Raw genomic sequence first — 24,042 nt, forward strand, 5'->3', positions numbered from 1 at the left:
CTGGAGATGTGTAAGATAACATACATTTTGGATGGCAAATAAGGCAAGGAAATACATATTATATAGTGTATCAAAGTGAAACAGAACAGATGTGACTTTACAGTGTATTGTCAAGTACCCTTACCAGTGTACTGTAAAGTACCAGTGGACTGGTAAATTAACTGCTAAACACCTTAAAAAAACAGGAGGCCACTTTACCTTTCACACTTGCTCTGTTCAGTCAGAATCCACGTCAACTCATGTCAACTACTAACAAGGCGCTTACAGTAATACAGTAATTGTAATTTTTATTCCTCCATATTCTACCACATTCCAGAGTAATATTATTGTGGCCAATTAACCTACCAACGGAGTATCCAAGCAATGAGGAAAGAATTCATTTCGCATTTCCCCCTCCCCCCACTACTTTCAAATCTCTTACTATCTTTCCTTTCGGTTAGTCCTGACGAAGGGTCTCGGCCCGAAACGTCGACAGCGCTTCTCCCTATAGATGCTGCCTAGCCTGCTGTGTTCTACCAGCATTTTGTGTGTGTTGTTGAGGAAAGAATGTGCTATCTCCGTTTTCTTCCAAGCAGAGATACAGGGGAAGTTTAATGGAGAATCAGAGAACATGAAGGAAAATTACTTATTTAAACTAATTGGTGGAAGATCACAGAGGCATTTGGGAAAATGGCTTCAACAGAGAAAGTAAAATCCTGTTCATATTTAATAGTAACTAGTTGCTATTTTCAGTCTGCTTAAGCTGAATTTCCATGGCTCTTATTTTGTAAATCTTTATGATTGGTGATATTTTAAAATATATATTGTTTTGATACGTAAATTGAAGCTGTAGATACAGTTATCAAAAGAGCTATTGTTTCTAATAGTACAAGAAAGGAAATTCACACCAAACAATACAGTTAATTATACATTTTTAATCCACTACTTTGGTTTAACTAGTTTCTATATTTGTTAATTTTAATGATTATATTTTAGATAGATGTATCAAGGTCTTCCTGTACACCTGAAATAAAACATCTTTTCAGTCTGGTTGGACTGCAAAATTATGTTATAATCAGGCATCATAAATTACGGCTTCTTTTAAGTGGTAAGTTCAAGTAGCATTGGGCATTTCTACACCATTGGAAGGTACAAAGTAGATATTTACATCAATGATAGTCAATCGGAGTTTGTATTTGTGTTAAACATACTAAGACATTTAAAATGAATCTTCAGTCAGTGTTGATTTAACTAATCTCAGCCAGTGATGAAAGAAGACATCACAATTACCCTTAGCACCTCAGGTTAGGCACTTGCCTTATCAGTATTCAATGACTCCATGATGCAGGTTCTCAAGGGTGAAAATAGGCTTTGGTTAGGGCTCAACTGTGGATTCCTCTTTGGTCAAATCTCTTGTCACATATGGAAGAAGAAAATTTAGAAAGGCATCTAAAACTTGTGGAATGTTGCTACACGAGAAATTTAGTGTTTTTAGAGAAGAGAAAATAGGCAAGTAGCAGTCAGTACGATGCTATTACAACTCGTGGCATTGGAGTTTGGTGTTCAATTCTGGCATCGTCTGTAAGCAGTCTTTGTGTGTCCTCCTTGTGGAATGCGTGAGATTTCTCCAGGCCCTCCAGTTTCCTCTCACAGTCCAAAGACATACCGGGTAGGTTAAATGGTCATTGTAAATTGCCCCGTTATTAGCTAAGGGCTAAATTGGGGTTGTTGCGGGTTGCTTGGCATAGTGGTCGAAGGGCTGGAAGGCCCGTTCCGTGCAGTAGCTCCGAATAAGTTAAATAAATAAATAAATGGTTTAATGATAATTGAAATTAATTTTAATACAAGAATTTTGTCCTCAAATAACCTGTTTCAATGAATACGTATTTACGACATTTTAGACCAAATAGCTTGAATAAGTTACTGCTTTCAACAGTACAAGAAAGCTCAAACAAGAGAGTTAAAATGATGGGGTTACTGAAGCATCATGAATTAATTACTGCATTTCTACAGATTTAATTCAGCTATCTCATACTGTTTGGCATGGTAGCTCCTCCCATCTAATTCTCCCAATTATGCTCTTAACATTCTTTAAATAAAACTTACAAAAACAGCACAAAAAAGTCAAATTTAATGAAGTAAATCAGAGTTCATTTCTATGGCTTGACCTTTAAATTGTGGCAAGATTGCATATCTATAATCGAACTATTAACACCAACATTTAAGAAAGCATCATTAAGAAACTGTGAATCTTTCTCCATTCTATTATCCAACATTTAATTACCGGCTAGAATAATAATTACAGCAACTTGAAACACTTACACAATATCTTTCTTCACAGATGCTGCTTGACTTGGTGGGCTTTTCCAGGTTTATTTTTCTGCACTCAAGCTCAAACTTGTATCAAACAGAATTCTGTTTGTGTTGTAGATAAAGTTTCTAACTCATTACTGTACCGACAACAGCATCAAACTTTTACTTCTTTACTAGTTTTCTTTTTTGACTGTGTGGCTCTGCCAAGTAATGCAGGCTTGTTATGTTAGTGCAGAATGTGTGGCAACCCTGCACACTTTCAGATGTGTTGGTTAATACAAATGGCACATCTCACTGTATATTTGAATCTGCAGATGATAAATACATCTGAATTTTGAATCGTAATTATTTGTAATGACATTGAAAGTAACAAAAGATTAGAAAGTTTGGTAAAAGTATTTAGATGTAATAATGCAATCTGAGTGGATTTGGGAGCTGGAAATCAGAAGATTCTTGAGGATATTATTAATGTGGGAGGCAAATGAGAAAGAATATATTAGAAGATAATAGCATAATAAAATAATTAGAAGAATTGTTCTTCAAAGCTGTGCTGGACCTTATGGATGTGTCCATTTTTATTTTCATCGAACTGCCATATCTTTAGAACCCTTGGCATCTAAAGGGTTCATTGGCATCAAAATGGTTGACTCAAAGACAATTAAAACTTTGATCCTCCTATACCGCCAGTCTCATAGATATTCCCAGTATCCCCATTTCTAAAAACCTACTGTGGCTCTGTACGCAAATCTGGTGGCTAGAATTCAGAAGGTACGTGATGGTATTTTATCAATGTGGAAAGGAGACTGGAGAGCGTAGCGTCAAGCTGTTGAATTTTGAAACAGTAGCACTCTTTCAAAGTTCAAAGTAAATTTATTATATATTATATATGTCACCATACACAACCCTGAGATTTTTTTTTTGCAGGCATACTCAATAAATCCATAACAGGATAATAACCATAATGGAAACCATAAAAGACTGCACTAACTAGATGTTCAACTAGTGTGCAAAAGACAACCAACTGTGCAAATACAAAAGAAATAATAATAAATATATCAGCAATAACTAACTAGATCATGAGATGAAGAGTCCTTGAAAGTGAGTCCATAGGTTGTGGGAACATTTCATTGATGGGGCAAGTGAAGTTGAGTGAAGTTATCTCCTTTGGTTCAAGAGCCTGATGATTGAAGGGTACTAACCTAGTGGTATGAGTCCTATGGCTTCTGTACCTTCTTCCTGATGGCAGCAGCGAAATGAGAGCATGATCTGGATGATAGGGGACCCTGATGATGGATGCTGCTTTCCTACGACAGCACTCTGTGTAGATGTGCTCAATAGTGGAGAGGACTTTATCTTCTACTTATCGTAGGATTTTCCGAAGAAAATCTATAGAAGTTTGTCAATGTTTTAGATGTCATGCCAAAGTTGCAAACTCCTACGGAAGTATAGGCACTGCAGTGCCTTCTTTATAATTGCATTTACATGCTGGGCTCAAGAGAGGTCCTCTAAAATAGTAACACCGAGTAAAGAGGTAAAGATGCTGACTTGCTCCACCTCTGACCAGGATTGGCTCATGACTTTTAGTTTCATCCTCCTGAAGTCAATAATCAGTTTCTTGGTCTTGCTGACATTGAGTAAGAGGTTACGTGGCACTATTCAGCCAGATTTTCAAACACTTCTATATGCTGACTTGTCACCACCCTTGATTTGGCCAATGGCATTGGTGTCGTGAACAAACATGAAAAGAGCAGGGAGCTAAGTACACAGCCTTGTGGTGCACCTATGCTGTTGGAAATCGTAGACAACATGTTGTTGCTAATCTGAACTGACTGGGGTCTGCAACTGAGGTCATTCAGGATCTATTGCACAAGAAGGTATTGAACCAAGTTCTTGAAGCTTATTGATGAGTTTTGAAGAGATGACAGTATTGACTGTTGAGCTGTAGTCTATAAGAGCATCCTGATGTCTGCATCTTTGCTGGCCAAATGTTCCAGGGTTGAGTGAAAAGCCAATAAGATGGCATCTGCTGTGGACCTGTTGCACTATTAGGCAAATTGGAGTGGATCCAAGTCAGTTGTCGGGTAGGAGTGGATTAAGTTTCATTACCAACCTCTCAAACCAACCACTTCACCACTGTGGATATGTGTTACTGGATGACAGTCATTGAGGCATTTGCATAACAGAGTTAAAACCTTTCAAGGAATGCTGTTCAAAAAATAGTAAACATTGAACTACTGTACAGAAAACAATATCTGATATGTGGAATCTGTAGCAGAGATAAACAAGATAGATTAGATTTAATTACACATTTACATTGAAACGTACAGTGAATGTTTTATTTGTATTAACAACCAACACAACCGAAGGATATGAAGAGGGCAGCCTGCAAGCTGCAATTAAGGAGAAACTAAATTATGAAGGTACAAGTAATGTTAGGTTAGGAAAGACACATGAATGTAGCATGAATACAAGCTTGAAGTTGCTGCGCAGGGTTGCTTACTTCTGTAAGTATTTATTGCAAATATAAGCATATTCAATAAATATAGAAAGACAATATCAATAAGTTTTGATGGAATTTGGTGGAGGATTGGCAAAGTTATTAGTACTCATCTAGGAAATACCAGCAAAGTGTAAAAACATAAAAGATATTTATTCACAGTAATGTACTTAAAATGCTGGAGGAACTCAGCAGGTCAGGCAGCATCTGTGGAAATGAATAAACAGTTGACATTTCAGGCCGAGACCCTACTTTAGGAATGGAAAGAAAGGCAGAAGATGACAGAATAAAAAGGTAGGGGGAGAAGAAGGAGGATAGCTAGAAGGTGATATGTGAAGCTAGGTGGGTAGAACAGGTAAAGGACAGGAGAGGAAAGAATCTGATAGAAGAGGATTTTATTCACAGATTTCTTTAATAATTTATGCTGATAACTAACATTCTAGGACTCAAGAAATTGAGCCCATTTATTTATGCTATCCAAAGTACAAATGTAGAGTTTATCTAATCTGATTGGTCAATGTCTTCAGCAGTTGGATGCAAATGTCAATATGACTATTGCCAACTTCATGCTGGCAGGTCATGCTCTGGAAGCTATGCAAAGTAAGTGGAACAATATTAAAAGCCTGTCAGCGGTACAGAGCTGGAAAAAATGATCTAATCATGTGGAAATACTAAAATGAAAAAGTGAAATAATCTTTTCTTTTAATTCCAAAGGTACGTACCAGCTTTATCATTCACAAATTATTAGTTCAGTTTAATCCGCAGAAGTAAAGTGATTTCAATATCTCCACAGCATATCCGTTTCACCATTCAACAGATATTCAGCAATACCATGGTAATAAATAATTAACAGTTGTTGAACAAAATCTTCATCTTGCTGTTACAAATAATTAACTAATGTTTAATAAAAGCTGCTGTAACACTGCAATAATCAGTTAACAATATTCCTTAAATACAAACAACTGCAACATTTGCTAATTGTTCATAGGTCAACAGTTTTGCTGAAAATTGATCATGGAAGCTCCTTTATAAATATTTAATAACCAACAATTAAGCTGTTAATCATAGCTACAGTGCAATTAAATGTATAATGCTAGCTCATAGTTTCGCACTTAAAACTGAAGTGTTTCTACTTGGTGCTATTCCTGAGGTTACTGACCAGTTAGAGATTGTAAAGGTATAGCTCAGATGATAAAAAGAATACCACATCATTAAATTGGCTTAAAAGCCTTGCATTTATAGCTCTTCCTTTGGTTGATGCATCTTATTAATAGTTACTGATTGATAGAAAGATTTAATTGAAGTTTTGCAAGAATGTTGATCTCCAAAAGCATTAGATCTGGCTGCCAGGTCAGAGGATCACACAGGAAAAGTTCTGGTTTGAAAATGTCATTCACAACCAGACAGCTTTTGAATTTCTGGCCCAATTTCAAAGTCAGTTGTCTACAACAGAAATATACCTATGGATACCATGAGAAAGAATGTCAGTTACAATGTCCCTAAAGAACATCTCACTTAGTTAACTATTACATTAACTCCAGCTTTAAAAAATGAGATTTAATGTGATGACTAATAGGATCTGAACAATCCTAAACATCACCTGTAAAACTCAGCTAAAATTTCCAAAGTTATTCTTCAGGATGTGCTAACAGGAGATCTGGAAAATATTAATAGGGTTAGATACATCTATGTGGGGTTATGCAAGGGAAGTCACATTTGAAAATCTCCTGGATATTTTGAGGATGTAACAGGAACAATAGATAAAGAAGAACCAGTGGATATGATATACCGTAGATTCCGGACTACAGAGCGCACCTGATTAAAAGCCGCTGGCTCTAATTTTAGAAAGAAAATCAATTTTTTACTTGTACAGGCCGCACCGGATTTTCGGCCGCAGGTGTCCCACGTTCTAATATGAGATATTTACACAGAAAGATATTACACGTGAGGATTTTTTAACTTTTAATTAAATCCATATGGTAACATAAACAAATACATATTGCAAATGCTTTTTTTCGAACCGTGCCTGTAACACGGCTACTTTTAAATATATGTTGCGTATACTTTTTTACTGAACAACATTCCAATATCTCCTAACGACTGGTAAAAAATATATATACTGCAGCCTACCAGGAAAAGTTATTGATCGCCTTTAACTTAAAAGCAGCGTTTTCGCTCCGCCGCTCGCCCCCGCCGTCCCGTTTATCGCAAACGGCATTTTTCCCACAAGATGCGGCGAAACCGGGTGTGACATCATAGCATCCCGCGATGTAGTACAGAAAACAAATATAGTTAAAACTCTTCTAACTTTAACTAACAAATGAATTACTAAGCGAAAATATTATAAACTAAATAACTGCCATAAAGGCAGCACAATGCTTTTCTTCGAGTGTTTTCCATGTTGATGAGGGTGAGTACAAATGACTGATTTACAATAATTTAATTGTGAAAGTGCGCTTGATTTATCGTACAATTTCATTGGACCTCTGTGAACTACTCATCAATTTTATTGGTCTACTGTTACGAGGCAAAATGTTTTTGGCGGCATGAAAAAAATCATGTATTAGCCGCTCCGTATTAAAGGCTGCAGAGTTCAAAGCTGTTCAAAATGTGGGAAAAAAGTAGCGGCTTATAATCCGACATCTATGGTATTTGGATTTTCAGAGAGCCCTTTATAAAGTTCCTCATTAGAAGTTAAAGTGCAAAATGCCAGCACATGGGTCTGTGGTGATATACCAGTAGAAACTGTAAATTGATTAACAGACAAGAATCAGGCAGTAAGATGGATGGGTTTTTTTCAGGGTACTGCCTAAGCAACATCTATTTATAACATAAATTGATGAGTTAGTTCAGTTAACCAATGTAATATTTTGCGGTTTGCTGAGGACATGAAATTGGCTGGGATTATGAGTTGTGAGAAGGATGCAAAGAGGTTGTAAGGAATTTCAAACAAGTTGTGTAAGTGGACAAACATGACAGATGGATTGTAACATGGATATATGTGAAGTTATCCACTTCATTAAGACAGGCAGACCATGAATTAAAAAGTAAAGCAATGGGAAATAATTATACATTCTTTTATATAGTCACTGAAATCGCAAATACAGGTACAATAAGAAATTCAGATGGCAAATGCTACGTCAGCCTTCAAATATGTATTTTCTGCTCATAATGTAGTCTTCTTCACACTGGACAGCTCAAAAATACATTGAAGGTCATCTTCACTTGGCTTTTCTGACATGACATGAGGTGTGAGACATGATACACAACTCGTAATCTTATCTCCCAGATACTGGCCCCTAAAACGTTTTAATTAAGCTCAACTGAAACTCACAAACAGCACTTCAATCCAGCATAGTCTCCAATGGTCAAAATTGAGAGGAACATTATAAAAATGACAGAGGATTGTCATTTTTAGATACCACTTTATTTGGCTCATCTCATTACTCCACCCATTTGCCTTGAAAAAATATCTTCACGCATACAATTCATTCTCTCAGAGATGATTCCTTTTCCCTTATCTTTCTTTCTCTTGCTACATTTGTTTTCTTTGGAACACTATAAGAAACTGCTCATTGACCTTTAATGAGAAAAAAAGCAATCAAGCATTTACTTGATTCTGTATTTCCCTGGTCCCTGACTTACGGCTAAGCTTTGAGTCTGACTCAAATAACATAAAGAATTCATCAGTATTCTGATCAACTTCAATCTCAACTAACACTACCAAAAACTATTAACTGTGCATTTACCTTCTTGGTTTAGGAACCTGTACATATGCTCGTACGGCAGTAATTATGTGGCTGTGAAACAAAGTCGGACCAGGGGTAACATGATTGTGTTTGTGAAAAACTTACTTTTTTAGATATTCCTTGTTTTTGTGGTGCAAGCATCATTGGTCATATTAGAAGGTTATAAGCCTGGCTTCCTTGTTCCACTGTAAATTCAATTATGTCTTCTTTCAAGAAATCAAATCAGCACTTCTGAACTGTGTCCAGGCTTGATTTTTGATATGTATCAGCTCACATCTGTCAGACTCATGGTTTCTCATTTGTTTAAGAATTAAAAAGTTTTAAAAAAACTTGTCAGGATTGCCACTTAGAAGATATACATGGCAATTTCATTAGAAACGCATTATGTCAAGGAAATAGAAGGTAAATGTAATGTTAGCATTCATTTCAAGAGGACCAAAATGTACTGCTGAGGCTTTATAAGGTATTAGTGAGACAGCATTTGGAATATTGTGAGCAATTTTGAGCCCCTTATCTACAGAAGGATATATAAGAGTCCAGAGGAGGTTCACAAGAGTGATCCCAAGAATGAAAGGCTTAACATATGAGGAGCATTTGATGCCTCTGGGCTTATAATCATTGGCGTTCACAAGGAAGAGGAGCAATCTCATTGAACCCTATCAGAAACTTAAAGGCCAAGATACTGTGGATATGGAGAGGATGTTTCCATTAGTAAGAGAGTCTAGGATCTGAGGGCACAGACACAGAATAAAGGGGTGTCCCTTTAGAACTGAGATGAGATGAATTTCCTCAGCCAAGGGTGGTGAATCTGTAAAATTAATTAGCACAAAGGAGTGTGGAGGCCAAGCCAGGTTGTATTTAAGGCAGAAGTTGATAGATTTTCAACTAATGACGAGGTTAAGGCTTATGAGGAAAGTAGGTTTGAAATAAAATCAGATGTGATGAAATGGCATAGCTGACTTAGTGGGTCAAATAGCTTAATTCTGCTCCTATATCTTATGGTCTTCTGGTCTTCTATTAAATATGATGAACCGAGCAGGTTCTACTTGAAGAACCCATGTCTGGGAGATTTAAAAAAAAACTGGAGTATACTCAAAAAAGTTTGAGTATATGATGCAGGTAGGTGAGCGAAATAGGACGGAAATAAAAATAAAATGATATATGCTGTCAATCAGTTAGTAAATAATCTGGAGCAAGTTTGCTCTACATTACAGTGCTGCAATTTAGAAAGACATGGCTACCAAATACATTTATGCTTGTCGTCATTAATTTCCTTTTCAAATATACACTGTACATAGTAAATTCCCAGAAAAGGTGTACCGTTTCTGAAAGAAAATTCTTATGCACAAAAAGTTAAATGGCATGGTTCACACAAATATATAAAATAACCTATACTGAGAATGACAATTCCATTCAGTTTAAGGGACAAATGTGACCTTTACAGCTACTGACTGATCAATGTATCACAGTCGTTATTCAGGAATGCCAGGCATACATTTCATAACCACCAAATATTCAACGCTGCTTTACAAAATTAAATATAACTATTAGATTGAAGAATTTAACTAAGAAGTCAATCATCAGTTAAAATCTTTGATGTTGCAGGTTACACAAGGAACAATTATTTCCAATAATAAGTTATTCTGCATAATATTTAAAAATTTTAAAAGTGATTAGAATGCAGAAGAAAGTCACTTGGCCCCATTATGCATATGCTGGTTCATGTACATTTGTGAAGATTTGGCTAGTCATCTAACACTTTGACAAACTTCTAGAGATCTGTGTTGGAGAGTATATTGCCTGCATCAAAGCCTGGTATGGAAACACCAATGCCCTTGACCAGTTAAAGTCTGTCCTGAGGCTCACCAGGCCGGTGCTTATGCCAGTTCCCATGGCGTGAAGCAACTGAGAGTACGAGACCCCCCCCCCACCGGATGGGACACCAGTCTATTGCAAGGTTAGCCCCCAGCATTTTGCCAGTACCCATTTTCACCTGGGTGGACTGGAACAGTGTGTGGTTAAGTGCCTTGCTCAAGGACATAACATGCTGCCTCGGCTGGGGCTTGAACTCATGACCTTCAGATCGCTTGTCCAACGCCTTAACCACTTGGCTACACGCCAACCTTGACCAGAAAATTCAATAAAAGGTAGTGGATACAGCCCCGTCCATCACGGGTAAAGCACTCCCCACCATTGAGCACATCTATATGAAGCATTGTCGCAGGAAAGCAGCCTTCTGCGTTCCACCAACATTTTGTGCGTGTTGCTTGAATTTCCAGCATCTGCAGATTTTTCTCGTGTTTGCGTATCCATCATAAGGATCTGCAGCACCAAGGCCATGCTCTATTCTCGCTGCTGTCATCAGGAAGAAGGTACAGGAGCCTTAGGACTCAAACCACCAAGTTCAGGAAAGTTATTATCCCTCAACCATCAGGCTTTTGAACCAAAGGGGATAACTTCATTCAACTTCACTTGCCCCATCATTAAAATGTTCCTACATCTATGGACTCACTTTCAAGGACTCTTCATCTCATGTTCTCAATATTTATTGCTTGCTTGTTTATTTATCTATCTATATATTTATATATTATTTCTTTCTTTTTGCATTTGCACACTAGTTGAACACCATATTGGTACAGTCTTTCATTGATTCTTCTATCATTATTATTCTATTATGGATTTGTTGCAAATGCCTGCAAAAAAACAAATCTTGTATATGGTGAGCTATATGTACATTGATAATAAACTTAGTTTGAATTTTGTACATTTATCCAGTTTGGCACTCTCACTCTTTCCCCACAGACGGCTGTGGAGACCAAGTCATTGGGTATATTTAAAACGGACGTTAATAAGTTCTTGATTAGTAATGGTGTCAAAGGTTATGGGGAGGAAGACAGGATAATACGGTTGAGGGTAAATCAGCCATGATTGAATGACAGAACAGGCTTGATGGGCCAAATGGTCTAATTCTGTTCCTATGATTTATGGTCTTAGGTAAGTCTCCTTTAAATGTTACAAGTTGGCTTTTACCATCCTGTTAGGTAGTGCATTCAATATTAAAGTTTTAATATGTTTTTAAAATGTTTCCTCATGTAACATCTGATATAGACAAGTGGGATTAGCTTTGACTGGCACAATGATCAGCATTGATGTGCTGGAAAACTCTTAAAATGTTACTCTGTGTATTGCTAATCAGTTTACATCTGTATGCTCTGACTGCTGACTACTTTGTCACTGGAAAATATTTCTCTTTACTTAGTCTATTAAAGCCCAACATATGATTTTCAATATCTCTTAACAAATGTCCTGAATTCCCAATATAAAATCCAATACTACAAATGGTTGGACTTCTTGTGCTTCTTTTAAAGCCTTCACAGCTTGTCTGCTCCCTTCAAAGATTTGTACATACACAGAATGTTTCTGCATCCATCTTAGAAATGCATAATTCTTATCAATTTTCCACTTTCTTTTTCACAATTTACATCTTTTCAAGCAGCCCATTAGTAAATTGTATATGTTTATGTGCATTTCACCAGTGTATATCCAGATCTTTCTCACACCAGTTACTAATGCCCTTGTTGTTAATTACATGACCAAATTTAGACCATAAGATGTAGGAGCAGAATTAGGTCATTTGGCCCTTTGAGTCTGCTCCGACATTCAATCATGGCTGAGCCTTTTTATCCCTCTCCACAGCCCCACTCCTGGCCATCTCCCTATGACCTTTAATGGATGGCGTGGGCAATCAAGAGCTTATCAATCCTGGCCTTAAATACACCCAACAACCTGGCCTCCATAGCTGCATCTGGTAACAAATTCTACAAATTCACTATCCCCAGTTAAAGAAATTTCTCTGCATTTCTGTTTTAAAAGAGACACCATTCTATCCTGAGGCTGTGCCCTATTGCCTTGACTCCCCCACCATGGGAAACATCCTTTACACATCTACTCTTTCTAGGCCCTTCAACATTTGTAAGGTTTCAATAAGACCCACCCTCCTAAATTCCAGTCAGCACAGATCCAGAGCCCTCAAACGTACCTCATATCATAACCCTTTCACTTCCGGAATCATCCTTGTGAACCTCCTCTGAACCCTCTCCAATGCCAGCACATCTTTTATAAGAAGCCCAAAACTGTTTACAATACTCAAGGTGAGGCCTCTCTGGTGCCTTATAAACCCTCAGCATCACATCCCTGCTCTAATATTCCAGACCTCTTGAAATTAATGCTAAAATTGCATATGCCTTCCTCACCACTGACTTAACCTGTAAGTTAACCTTTAGGGTGCTCTACACAAGGACTCCCAAGTCCCTTTGCATCTCAGTTTTTTGGATTTTCTCCCCATTTAGAAAATAGTCTGCACATATTTTTCTACTACCAAGGTGCATGACCATATATCTTCCAACACTGTATTTCATTTGCCAGTTTCTTACCCATTCTCCTAATCTGTCTAAGTCCTTCTGCAGCCTACCTGTTTCCTCAACACCAACTGCCCCTCCACCAATCTTCATATCATCTGTAAACTCGGCAACAAAGCCGTGTATTCCATCATCTAAATCATAGATATACAGGATAAAAAGAAGTGGTCGCAACACAGATCCCTGCAGAACATCACTAGTCAATGGCAGCTAACCAGACAAGGATCCTTTTATTCCCACTTGCTGCCTCCTACCAATCAGCCAATGCTTTAACCATGTTAGTAACTTTCCTGTAATACCATGGGCTCCTAACTTGGTAAGTAGCCTCATGTTTGGCACCTTGTCAAAAGCCTTCTGAAAGTCCAAATATACAACATTTACTGCATCCCCTTTATCTATCCTACTTGTAATCTCCTCAAAGAATTCCAATGAGTTCGTCAGGCAAGATTTTCCCAGAAGGAACTATGTTGACTTTGTCCTCTCTTGTCCTGTGTCACCAAGTATTCCATATCCTCAACTTTAACAACGACTCCAACATCTTCCCAACCACTGAGGTCACGCTAATTGGTCTATAATTTCCTTTCTGCTGCCTCCCTCCTTTCTTAGAGTGGAGTGACATTTGCAATTTTCCAGTCCTCCAGAACCATGCCAGAGTCCAATGATTCTTGAAAGATCATTACTAATGCATCCACAATCTCTACCGCTACTTCTTTCAGAAGCCCAGGGACCAGTTCATCTAGTTCAGGTGACTTATATGCCTTTAGGTCTTTCACCTTTTTGAGCACCTTCTCCCTTTAATAGTAACTGCACTCACTCTCTTCCCTCACACTCTTCATCACCTGGCACACTGCTAGTGTTTTCCACAGTGAAGACTGATGCAAAATACTCAATTAGTTCATCTGCCACCTCCTTGTCCCCATTATTATTTCTCCAGCCTCATTTTCTATCGGTCCTATACCCACTCTCAACTCTCTTATTTTTTACATATTTGAAAAAGTTTTTTCTATCCCACCTTGATAATGTTTGCTAGCTTGTTTTCACATTTCATCTTTTCACTTCTAATGATTCTTTTAGTTGCTTTCTGTAGGTTTTTAAAAGTTTTAAAAGTTGCTGCTAATTTTTGCTTTGTTGTATGCCCTCCCTTTTGCTTTTACGTTAGCCTTGACTTCCCTTGTCAGCCAAGGTTGTACTATTTTGCCAGTTCAGTATTTCTTTGTTTTTGGAATACTTCTATCTTTCACCTTTCTCATTTTGCCCAGAAACTCAAGCCACTGCTTCTCTGCTGTCATCCCTGCCAGCAGCTCCTTTTAATTTACTTTGGCCAAATCTTCTCTCATAGCACTGTAATTTCCGTTACTCCTCTGAAATACTGCTACTTCAGACTTTACTTTCCCCCTACCAAATTTCAAGTTGAATTCAATCATATTGTGATCACTGCCTCCTCAGGGTCCCTTTACCTTAAGTTCCCTAATCACCTCCAGTTCATTACATAACACCTAATTCAGTATAGCTAATCCCCTAGTAGGCTCAATGACAAACTGCTCTAAAAAGCCATCTTGTAGGTATTCAACAAATTCATTTTCTTGAGATCCATTACCAACCTGATTTTCCCAGTCAACCTGCGTGCTGAAAATTCGCTTGAGTATCATAACACTGTCCTTTTCTATTTCCAGTTATAATCTGTAGTCCAATCCCATCAGGGTCCTTTTACACTTGTAGTTTCCCAACTCAATCCGCATGGATTCACCATCTTCCGATCCTATGTCACATCTTTCTCATGATTTGATGCCGTTCTTTACCAGCAGAGCAATGCCACCCCCTCTGCCTACCTTCCTAACCTTTCAATAAAATGTGTAACCTTGGACATTCTGTTCCCAACTATAACCACCATCAGCCACAATTCAGTAATGGCCACAACATCATATCCGACACTCCAACTTACTTTTTATATATTCGGAGCATTGAGATATAACACTTTAGTACTGTATTTGCTATCCTTTTTGATTCTGCATCCCTAATGCTCTGATATTCACCCTGCTAGCTGTAATTCTGTCCTATTATTTGCCTGCCCTTCCTAACAGATTGACGGCATACTACAGGTGCAACCTGCCCCTTTGGTACAGTCATACCTCACCCAGAAGAGACCCGAGTGATCCAAGAACCCAAAGCCCTGACTCCCGCACCAGCTTCTTGGCTACACATTTATCTGCTAAATCATCCTGTTCCTGCCGTCACTGGTGCATGGCACAGGTAGTAATCCAGAAATTACTACCCTGGAAGTCCTGCTTCTCAGCATTCTGCCCAGCTCTCTAAGTTCTCTCTTCAGGACCTCTTTGCTTTTCCTTCCTGTATCATTGGTACCAATATGTACCGGGCTGCTCTCCCTCCCCCCCCCCCACCCCCCCCCCCCCCCCCAAGATGTAATGGACACAATTTGAGACGTTCCAGACCCTGGCAGCTGGGAGGCAACATAACATCCAGGTTGGTCCCACCAAAGAGCACCACTTCACATTTAGAAACATAGAAACACAGAAAAACTACAGCACAATACAGGCCCTTCGGCCCACAAAGTTGAGCTGAACCTTAGAAATTACTAGGCTTACCTATAGCCCTCTATTTTTACTAAACTCCATGTACCTATCTAAAAGCTTCTTAAAAACCCTATCATATCTGCCTCCACTGCTGTTGCCGGCAGCCCATTCCACGCACTCACCACTCTCTGAGTAATAAACTTACCCCTGACATCTCCTCTGTACCTACTCCCCAGCACGTTATATCCTCTTGTGGCAACCATTTCAGCCCTGGAAAAAGCCTCTGACTATTTACACGATTAATGCCTCTCATCATCTTGTACACCTCTATCAGGTCACCTCTCATCCTCCTTCACTCCAAGGAGAAAAGGCCGAGTTCACTCAAACTATTCTCAGAAGGTATGCTCCCCAATCCAGGCAACATCCTTGCAAATCTCCTCTGCACCCTTTCTATCGCTTCCACATCCTTCCTGTAGAGAGGCGACCAGAACTGAGCACAGTACTCCAAGTGGGGTCTGACCAGGGTCCTATATAGCTGCAACATTACCTCTTGGCTCCTAATTTCAATTCCATGATTGATGAAGGCCAATACACCGTACACTTTCTTAACCACGGAGTCAACCTACGCAGCTGCTTTGAGCGTCCTATGGATTTGGACCCCAAGATCCCTCTGATCCTCCACACTGCCAAGAGTCTTACCATTTACCTATATTCTGCCATCATATTTGACTTACCAAAATGAACCACTTCACACTTATCTGGGTTGAACTCCATCTGCCACTTCTCAGCCCAGTTTTGCATCCTATCAATGCCCCGCTGTAACCTCTGACTGCCCTCCACACTATCCACAACACTTCCAACCTTTGTGTCATCAGTAAACTTACTAACCCATCCCTCCACTTCCTCATCCAGGTCATTTATAAAAATCACGAAGAGTAAGGGTCCCAGAATAGATCTCTGAGGCACTCTACTGGTGACCGACCTCCATGCAGAATATGACCCGTCTACAACGACTCTTTGCCTTCTGTGGGCAAGCCAGTTCTGGATCCACAAAGCAATGTCTCCTTGGATCCCATTCCGCCTTACTTTCTCAATAAGCCTTGCATGGGGTACCTTATCAAATGCCTTGCTGAAATCCATATACGCTACATCTACTGCTCTTCCTTCATTAATGTGTTTAGTCACATCCTCAAAAAATTCGATCAGGCTCGTAAGGCACGACCTATCCTCGACAAAGCCATGCTGACTACTCCTAATCATATTATACCTCTCCAAATGTTCATAAATCCTGCCTTCAGGATCTTCTCCATCAACTTACCAACCACTGAGATAAGACTCACTGGTCTATAATTTCCTGGGTTATCTCTACTCCCTTTCTTGAATAAAGGCACAACATCCACAACCCTCCAATCTTCCGGAACCTCTCCTGTCCCTATTGATGATGCAAAGGTCATCGCCAGAGGCTCAGCAATCTCCTCCCTCGCCTCCCACAGTAGCCTGGGGTACATCTTGTCCGGTCCCGGTAACTTATCTACCTTGATGCTTTCCAAAAGCTCCAGCACATCCTCTTTCTTAATATCAACATGCTCAAGCTTTTCAGTCTGCTGCAAGTCATCACTACAATCACTAAGATCCTTTTCCGTAGTGAATACTGAAGTAAAGTATTCATTAAGTACCTCTGCTATTTCTCCGGTTCCATACACACTTTCCCATTGTCACACATGATAGGTCCTATTCTTTCATGTCTTATCCTCTTGCTCTTCACATACTTGTTAGGATTGTCAACTAAAACAATTGAAAACTTCTGCAGATGTACCAATGAGAGCATTTGACTGGCTGCATCACCATCTGGTATGGGTGGGGGTGTTGGGCTGCTGCAGAAGATCGAAGAAAGTTGCAGAAACTTGTGATATTAGTCTGCTCCATCATGGGTGCTTGGCTCCATAGTATCATGTCCATTGTACTGCTGCTGTAAAGTTAACAAATTTCACAACATATGCCAGTAATATTAAAAAGGATTTTGATTCTGATTAAGTTCCATCTTCCATTTTTCAGCACATTTTCTCAGCTTCTCTACTAAAGTCAGCTGCAATGTGCTTAGTTCTTCCTCCAATAGAATATCATATATTTTGTCTCTAGATGTTCTGTTCTCTGTTCCAATGAGTACCTTTTAATACCTGTGCGTTATGCTTCCTCTTATAACTCATATATTTCCCTCCTGAATTGTTTCTATTGTTTATCTTCTTAGCACTTTTTATATTGAAGGTTATTACATCAATCTTACAACCTTAAATAGTTTCTAGTAACATTGAGAACATTTGACTCTAAAACCTTAAAGTAAAGATCAAAGTGATTTACCTGGTCATATGTTAACCAGCAATAAAGCAACCTGAAGAATTTTTTTAGTGAACATTAACTGTTAATATAGTAAGAGGATAAATGTGTTCATAGTATTTTGTAAAAATAAGTGTGAATATTTTTTTCTAAATGAAATATCTCCATTTTAAATAATTATCACCTTTTTTATTAGATTGCCATCCTATATTTCCACTGAGAATTTTAAGTGTTAATATATGGGACCAAATGTGTTAATGGAGAGGGGCAGAATTCATTTCTAACATATGCAAGTTTTGCAATGAATAGATAGCTTTCTATACATAAAACTGCATGGAATTTTCCACATTATTATTTTCTCAATAGAAGTACAAACATAAACTTTGAAGTACTGTGGAAATTTTGCCATAAGGGAAGAAAATAAAATGACCAAGTACTTTGGTTAAGAATGGCATGGGTCATTTACAATGAAACATTTCCAAGTGAAGTCTTGAGAAAACTCGTAATACCAATCTTCTAGATAGTTTATATATGCTTTCAATGGAAAAGTAATATCTGTGATTATGATTGATTTTCAATATTTGTTTAACACTTCTGGAATTCACCGTTTTCTTGTTAGCTCAGAATAACAATCCAGCTACTCTATAAAAATGATTTTTGTATCCTGGCCATCAGTATTAAAAAGAATGCTAGATTGTTGCCAGTTCCTGTACTGTGGTTTCTTGACTGCAGAAAGCTGAATTGAGAAAAGCCTAAAGTTCTTTTATTCATGACAACCATGATGGAGAACATGATCTGTTCATTTTTATTTGAGCTGAATGACAGAGCACAGGTCACAGCTTTTAAGGAAGATGCTGCAATGTGTGGTATTAGCTCTGGAAACATTCTTCTAGCAAGCAACAGTAGGAAACAAAGCACCAGACATTAGGGTACGTTAATCATACTGTATAAAGAAGCGAATCCTAGTCACACCAAACTCACATTTCTTCATACTGAGTACATTATCCAATGAAAGTTAAATGAGCACATTTTCCCATTAAACAAAACTGGCATTCAGGAAATATACACAGTTATATTTATTAGGTACACCCGTATACCTGTTCATTAATGCAAATATCTAATCAGCAATTATGTGACAGCAACTCAATGTATAAAAGCATGCAGATATGGTCAAGAGGTTCAGTTGTTGTTCAGACCAAACATCAGAATGGGAAAGAAATATGATCAAAGTGACTTTGAAAGTGGAATGATTGTTGGTGCTAGACGTGGTGGTTTGAGTATCTCAAAAATTGTTGATCTCCTGGGGTTTTCATGAACAGCAGTCTCTAGAGTTTACAGAGAATTGTGTGAAAAATAAAAACACTCAGCGAGTAACAGTTCTGTGGTGAAAACGCCTTGTTAATGAGAGAGCTCTGAGGAGAATGGCTAGGCTGGTTCAATCTGACAGGAAGGTAATAGTAACTCATGTGTTATAACAGTGCTGTGCAGGAGAATATCTCTGAACACATAACACATCGAACCTTGAAATGGATAGGTTACAGCAGCAGAAGACCACACTGGGTTCCACTCCTGTACCTAATAAAATGTCCACTGAGTATATATTTCAAGAGTTAATTTAGAAACTTTTGGAAAATGAGAGATTAAGTTTTGTTTCTGGTTTATCTTTCAGGTAAGAAAATTTATTGTGGTAAGAAAAACTGCAATACAACTAAATACAATAATTGATCTTTGAGCAATCATTCACCATCAACAGATCTTAATAAGTTCAAATGAAATTATGCTTTCTTAATGCCATTATCATTTCTCCATTAACTCTGGAACTTACAATTTCTGTGTTATTTTCAAAGTGCACTTCAGACTCAATAGCCTCTTCATCAAAAAGAGCAAACATTTTCAATATCATTATGTGTTTTGTTTTCCATCTTCTCTCTTAAGCATCCTAATTTAAGTCAATGCACTGGTGAAATCCTCATGCATGCCTTTTCTCCTCTCCAGGAATCACTATGCTTGGCTGGTACCCTATTCTTCACCAACATGACATCTTGAGCTCTTAAAAATTCTCCAGCTACGTTTTGCTCACCCAGAATTTCTGCCTTGCTTATCCATTCTGATTTTTAGCCCTCTTAATAGCTATTATTTAAACCTCTTTTTTAATATATATATAATTTCAGACCCCGGCCCATTCTTACCCTCAATCCCATTCACCCTCCCAAACCATTTGATTCAATCCTATCAATCACCATTCACCTTTGATCACCTTAATGTTAGTCTGTCCAGAAGCCTGGGATTACTGCTCTGGAATTTCCTCTCTAGTAGTCTTAACCTCCTAATAAAAGCACAAAATGCTGGCAGAACTCAGCAGGCCAGACAGCATCTATGTGAGGAGGTAGTGACGACATTTCAGGCCGAAACCCTTCATCAGGAGTGAAGTAACATGGGATGGTCGAGGGGGGATAAGAAGTGGGGGGAGGGATAGAGAGCAAGGAAGTGATAGGCTGATGGGCTCCCTAGCCCATTTCCCTCCAGCCTATCACTTCCTAGCCCCTAGGCCATTTCGCTCCAGCCTATCACTTCCTAGCTCTCTACTTTATCCCTCCCCCCACTTCTTATCCGCCCTCGACCATCCCATGTTACTTCACTCCTGATGAAGGGTTTCGGCCCGAAACGTCGTCACTACCTCCTCCCATAGATGCTGTCTGGCCTGCTGAGTTCTGCCAGCATTTTGTGTTTTTATTTATTTCCAGCATCTGCAGATTCACTCGTGAGTCTTAACCTCCTCTAGTTTTTTAAACAACTTTGAAGCTTTTGGGTACTGCTCCCCAAATCTTTTGATACTCTATGTTTTGATTGTACCTCTGTGAAGCGTTTTGGGACTTTTTCACCACATGAACATAAGCTGTTGTTGAGTCTCTAACCAACATCTAGCTCTTAATTAATAATTAACCTCCAAATTACAAGTTTCTCAAGTTAAATCTAATAAAACTCTAAAAAAAAATCTCAAAAGAAGACTATTGCCATTTCACATTAACTGGGAAGCACTAATGGAGATAGATCACTGAATGACCTCATCAAGCTGCCTGCAACTGCATTGAACAACAATGCAAATATATGAAAATTACATAAAACTAAATTTTATATAATGCATTATTAATTTTGACTAGAATATTTTTCACATGAAGTCAACCTAACTTTTGAAGAATATGAAAACATCTATAAGCAGAATTGTTAATAGTGATCGTCTTGATTTCATTTAAGAAGTACAAATTACTGGTAGTCTGTTCAATACAGCACTATACCAATAAAATATCATTTACAACTTCTCTCCTCTGTCGTCAGATTTCTGAACAATCTATAATCTATGAACACTACCTCACTATTTTGCATTTTGTGTTTTTTTATATTTCTTATTGTAACTTGCAGAATATTTGATGTATTGCATATAACAACAGTTTTATGGCAGATGTCAGTGATAATAAACTTGATTCTGATTTATGAATTATTTTAGGTTAATCTGCAGAAGTATGAAACTTAATTATGTGAGACGAGCCATGGCTTTAGGACTTTTACTTACATAGACCCTGCATTAAATTCATCTGAAAATTAATGGAACTGACCACAGATAAAAGAAATAGTTCTATACAGAGTTGAATTTAGCATCCTGTGATGTTTAACTATATTAAAGGTGCTTTACATATGTAGATTATAGTTGCATTGTTTCTAAAACCACTGAGCATAATGCCATTTGCAATTGTCTAGAATTGGCAGTATATCATCAAGAATCTGGTTTTGCAATGCACTGTCTTGATCCTAGCCTCAGTTTGAAATCTGTATGATAACTCTTGTATTGGAATAATTTGAGTACCTTTAAAAATAATGAACAAATAACTTGTAGGAAAAATGCACTGCATTAAACAGGTCTGCCAGTCAGCCAGATTGCAAAAGAAATTAGGTTTACATTTATTTAATCTTAAAGGCCCCCAATAAATGGAGGTGACTGATGAAGAGACAGTTTGCAGTGGTTATTAAATGGAAAGGAAATCAACAGACCAAACAATAATTAAGTTTTGTAGAACACACACAAAATTCTGGAATAAACAGTCAATGTTTTGGGCTAAAGCCCTTTATTAGGACTGAAATTTCAACTGTTTATTCCTTTATTCCTTTCTACATATGCTGCATGACTTGCTGAGTTCCTCCAGTATTTTGTGTGTGTAGCTCAAGATTTCTAGCATCTGCAGAATCTCTTATGTTACTGAGTGTTGTGGAGTTTGCTGATAAAGTTGTACGCCGTGAAAAGGACTGGTGAGAAACTTCAGTAGTAATTGGATTATTATCTGTTCTAACAAAGCTTGCTCCTCCCCTCAAATCTCTATTACCTCCTTCAAGATCTAATGAATTGGGAGTGGTTAATCCCAAAATGAATTGGGTAAAAAGAACTCAAAATGCCACTACAAAGGGATTGCAGATACAACTCCAGTGTACAGAAAATAAATCAAAAGAACACCCAGGCACTGCAAGGATCTTCAGAAGAGCATAGGTTCACCAGAACAGAATTCTTCCTCAAGTCACATCCCACTAACACTTAAAACTTGATATCATTAAATCAATTCTTCCTGCCTTTATGACCATCAGTAATTATAACATTTCTCAAAACTTTATTTAGGAACATGCTGATAGGTGTAACAAGATTACTTACTCATATAGTCAAGCATGGAACTGAAACAATTTTCAGATTGGGTGGAGAGAGAGGGAGAGGGGGAAGAGAGAGAGAGGGAGAGGGGGAAGAGAGAGAGAGGGAGGGGGAAGAGAGAGAGAGGGAGTGGGAAGAGAGAGAGAGGGGGGAGAGAGAGGGAGAGGGGGAAGAGAGAGAGGGAGGGAAGAGAGAGAGGGAAGAGAGAGAGAGAGGGAGAGGGGGAAGAGAGAGAGGGAGGGAAGAGAGAGAGGGGGGAAGAGAGAGAGAGGGAGAGGGGGAAGAGAGAGAGGGAGGGAAGAGAGAGAGGGAAGAGAGAGAGAGAGGGAGAGGGGGGAGAGAGGGAGGGAAGAGAGAGAGAGGGGGAGAGAGAGAGAGAGAGGGGGAGAGAGAGAGAGAGAGGGGGAGAGAGAGAGAGAGAGAGAGAGAGAGAGAAAGAGAGAGAGAGAGAGAGAATCATTTGTAACAAAGTAAAACCCACAGTAAAAGCAATAATTTTATAACTGCTAATACTGTTTTCTCTTGAAAGCAAATTAGTTCAAAACATTTGCATTGTTGAATGTTTAAAACAATTTGGTTTTATAGACTATCAAAGCAATAAGTAGACAGAATAAGAAAAGAAAGTGAAAAATCTAGCCTATATTCCAAGTGTTATGTCTGAAGACATAACTTCGCACAATTAACAGAAAAACCTTTCATAAATATTAAGAAACAACTGCGTGTTAAAACACTAATGTGCTGCATTACGAATTTAGATATTTGGACTCTGGGCAACATAAAATCCAAGGATCAAGTGAGGTACTTACCCAATTTCAGTATCTACTGGATCCAATGGAATTTCCTCGGGTAGGAAAAAGCTGTGGCAGTTGACTGAGTGCTGAAGTTCAGAACTCATTGTTTTAGAAACATCGTAATAATGACCAAATCTGGAGGAGGACGTCAAGGCTGTCTGCCAAGTGAAAAGCACCACTTTAAAAGTCGTGTAGAAATAATTCAAAACGTATTTAAATTAATTTAAGGAAATGTCACGATGGAATATTTAAATACAAACCTTTGCTTGCTCTGTAATAAATACTACACTCAATTATGTTGAATATTAGTTTTACATTAGAATCACAAAGAATAATTAAACATAATAGTAACCACAGTAATGTATAATAGTTATAATTTATTTTTGAAAAGTTAATGGTTTTACTAAAGATTTCTTAATGACTGGGTTGGAATTAGCATAGGTGATTCAGTCTGCTAGGGCAGAAACTGCACTGAGGAACATCAAGCACAACTGCCAGTCATGATGGGTATAATTTTAGAAAGTGTCATGCTTGTCTGAACAAGATTACTGCGAGTACACAACCTGCTACACAGACACAGGCATGAAATCTAGGTTAAACTGGCAAAGTTACCATTTTTTGAATAGCGAATAAAAAATTATTCTGTGGCACTAGTTAAAATGATTTCAGTGAATTCTCACAACTTGGATGATCAATAGTTCCCATCCACCTTCTCACTCGCCTATTCTCACCTATCATTT

The 24,042-nt window shown here is 38.2% G+C and overlaps 1 protein-coding gene across 2 annotated transcripts in view; it reads right to left on the minus strand.

Annotated features, from left to right (window-relative positions):
• Positions 1-24,042, minus strand: part of elp4 (elongator acetyltransferase complex subunit 4) — a 232,292-nt gene that overhangs the window by 154,409 nt on the left and 53,841 nt on the right. For both annotated transcript variants that reach the window (XM_073049847.1, XM_073049846.1), the window contains exon 5: positions 23,318-23,460. In XM_073049847.1, coding sequence (XP_072905948.1) covers positions 23,318-23,460 — 143 coding nt within the window. The remainder of the gene's footprint in view (positions 1-23,317; positions 23,461-24,042) is intronic.

Source organism: Hemitrygon akajei, chromosome 6 (genome assembly GCF_048418815.1).
Source record: "Hemitrygon akajei chromosome 6, sHemAka1.3, whole genome shotgun sequence".
Taxonomy (NCBI): domain Eukaryota; kingdom Metazoa; phylum Chordata; class Chondrichthyes; order Myliobatiformes; family Dasyatidae; genus Hemitrygon; species Hemitrygon akajei.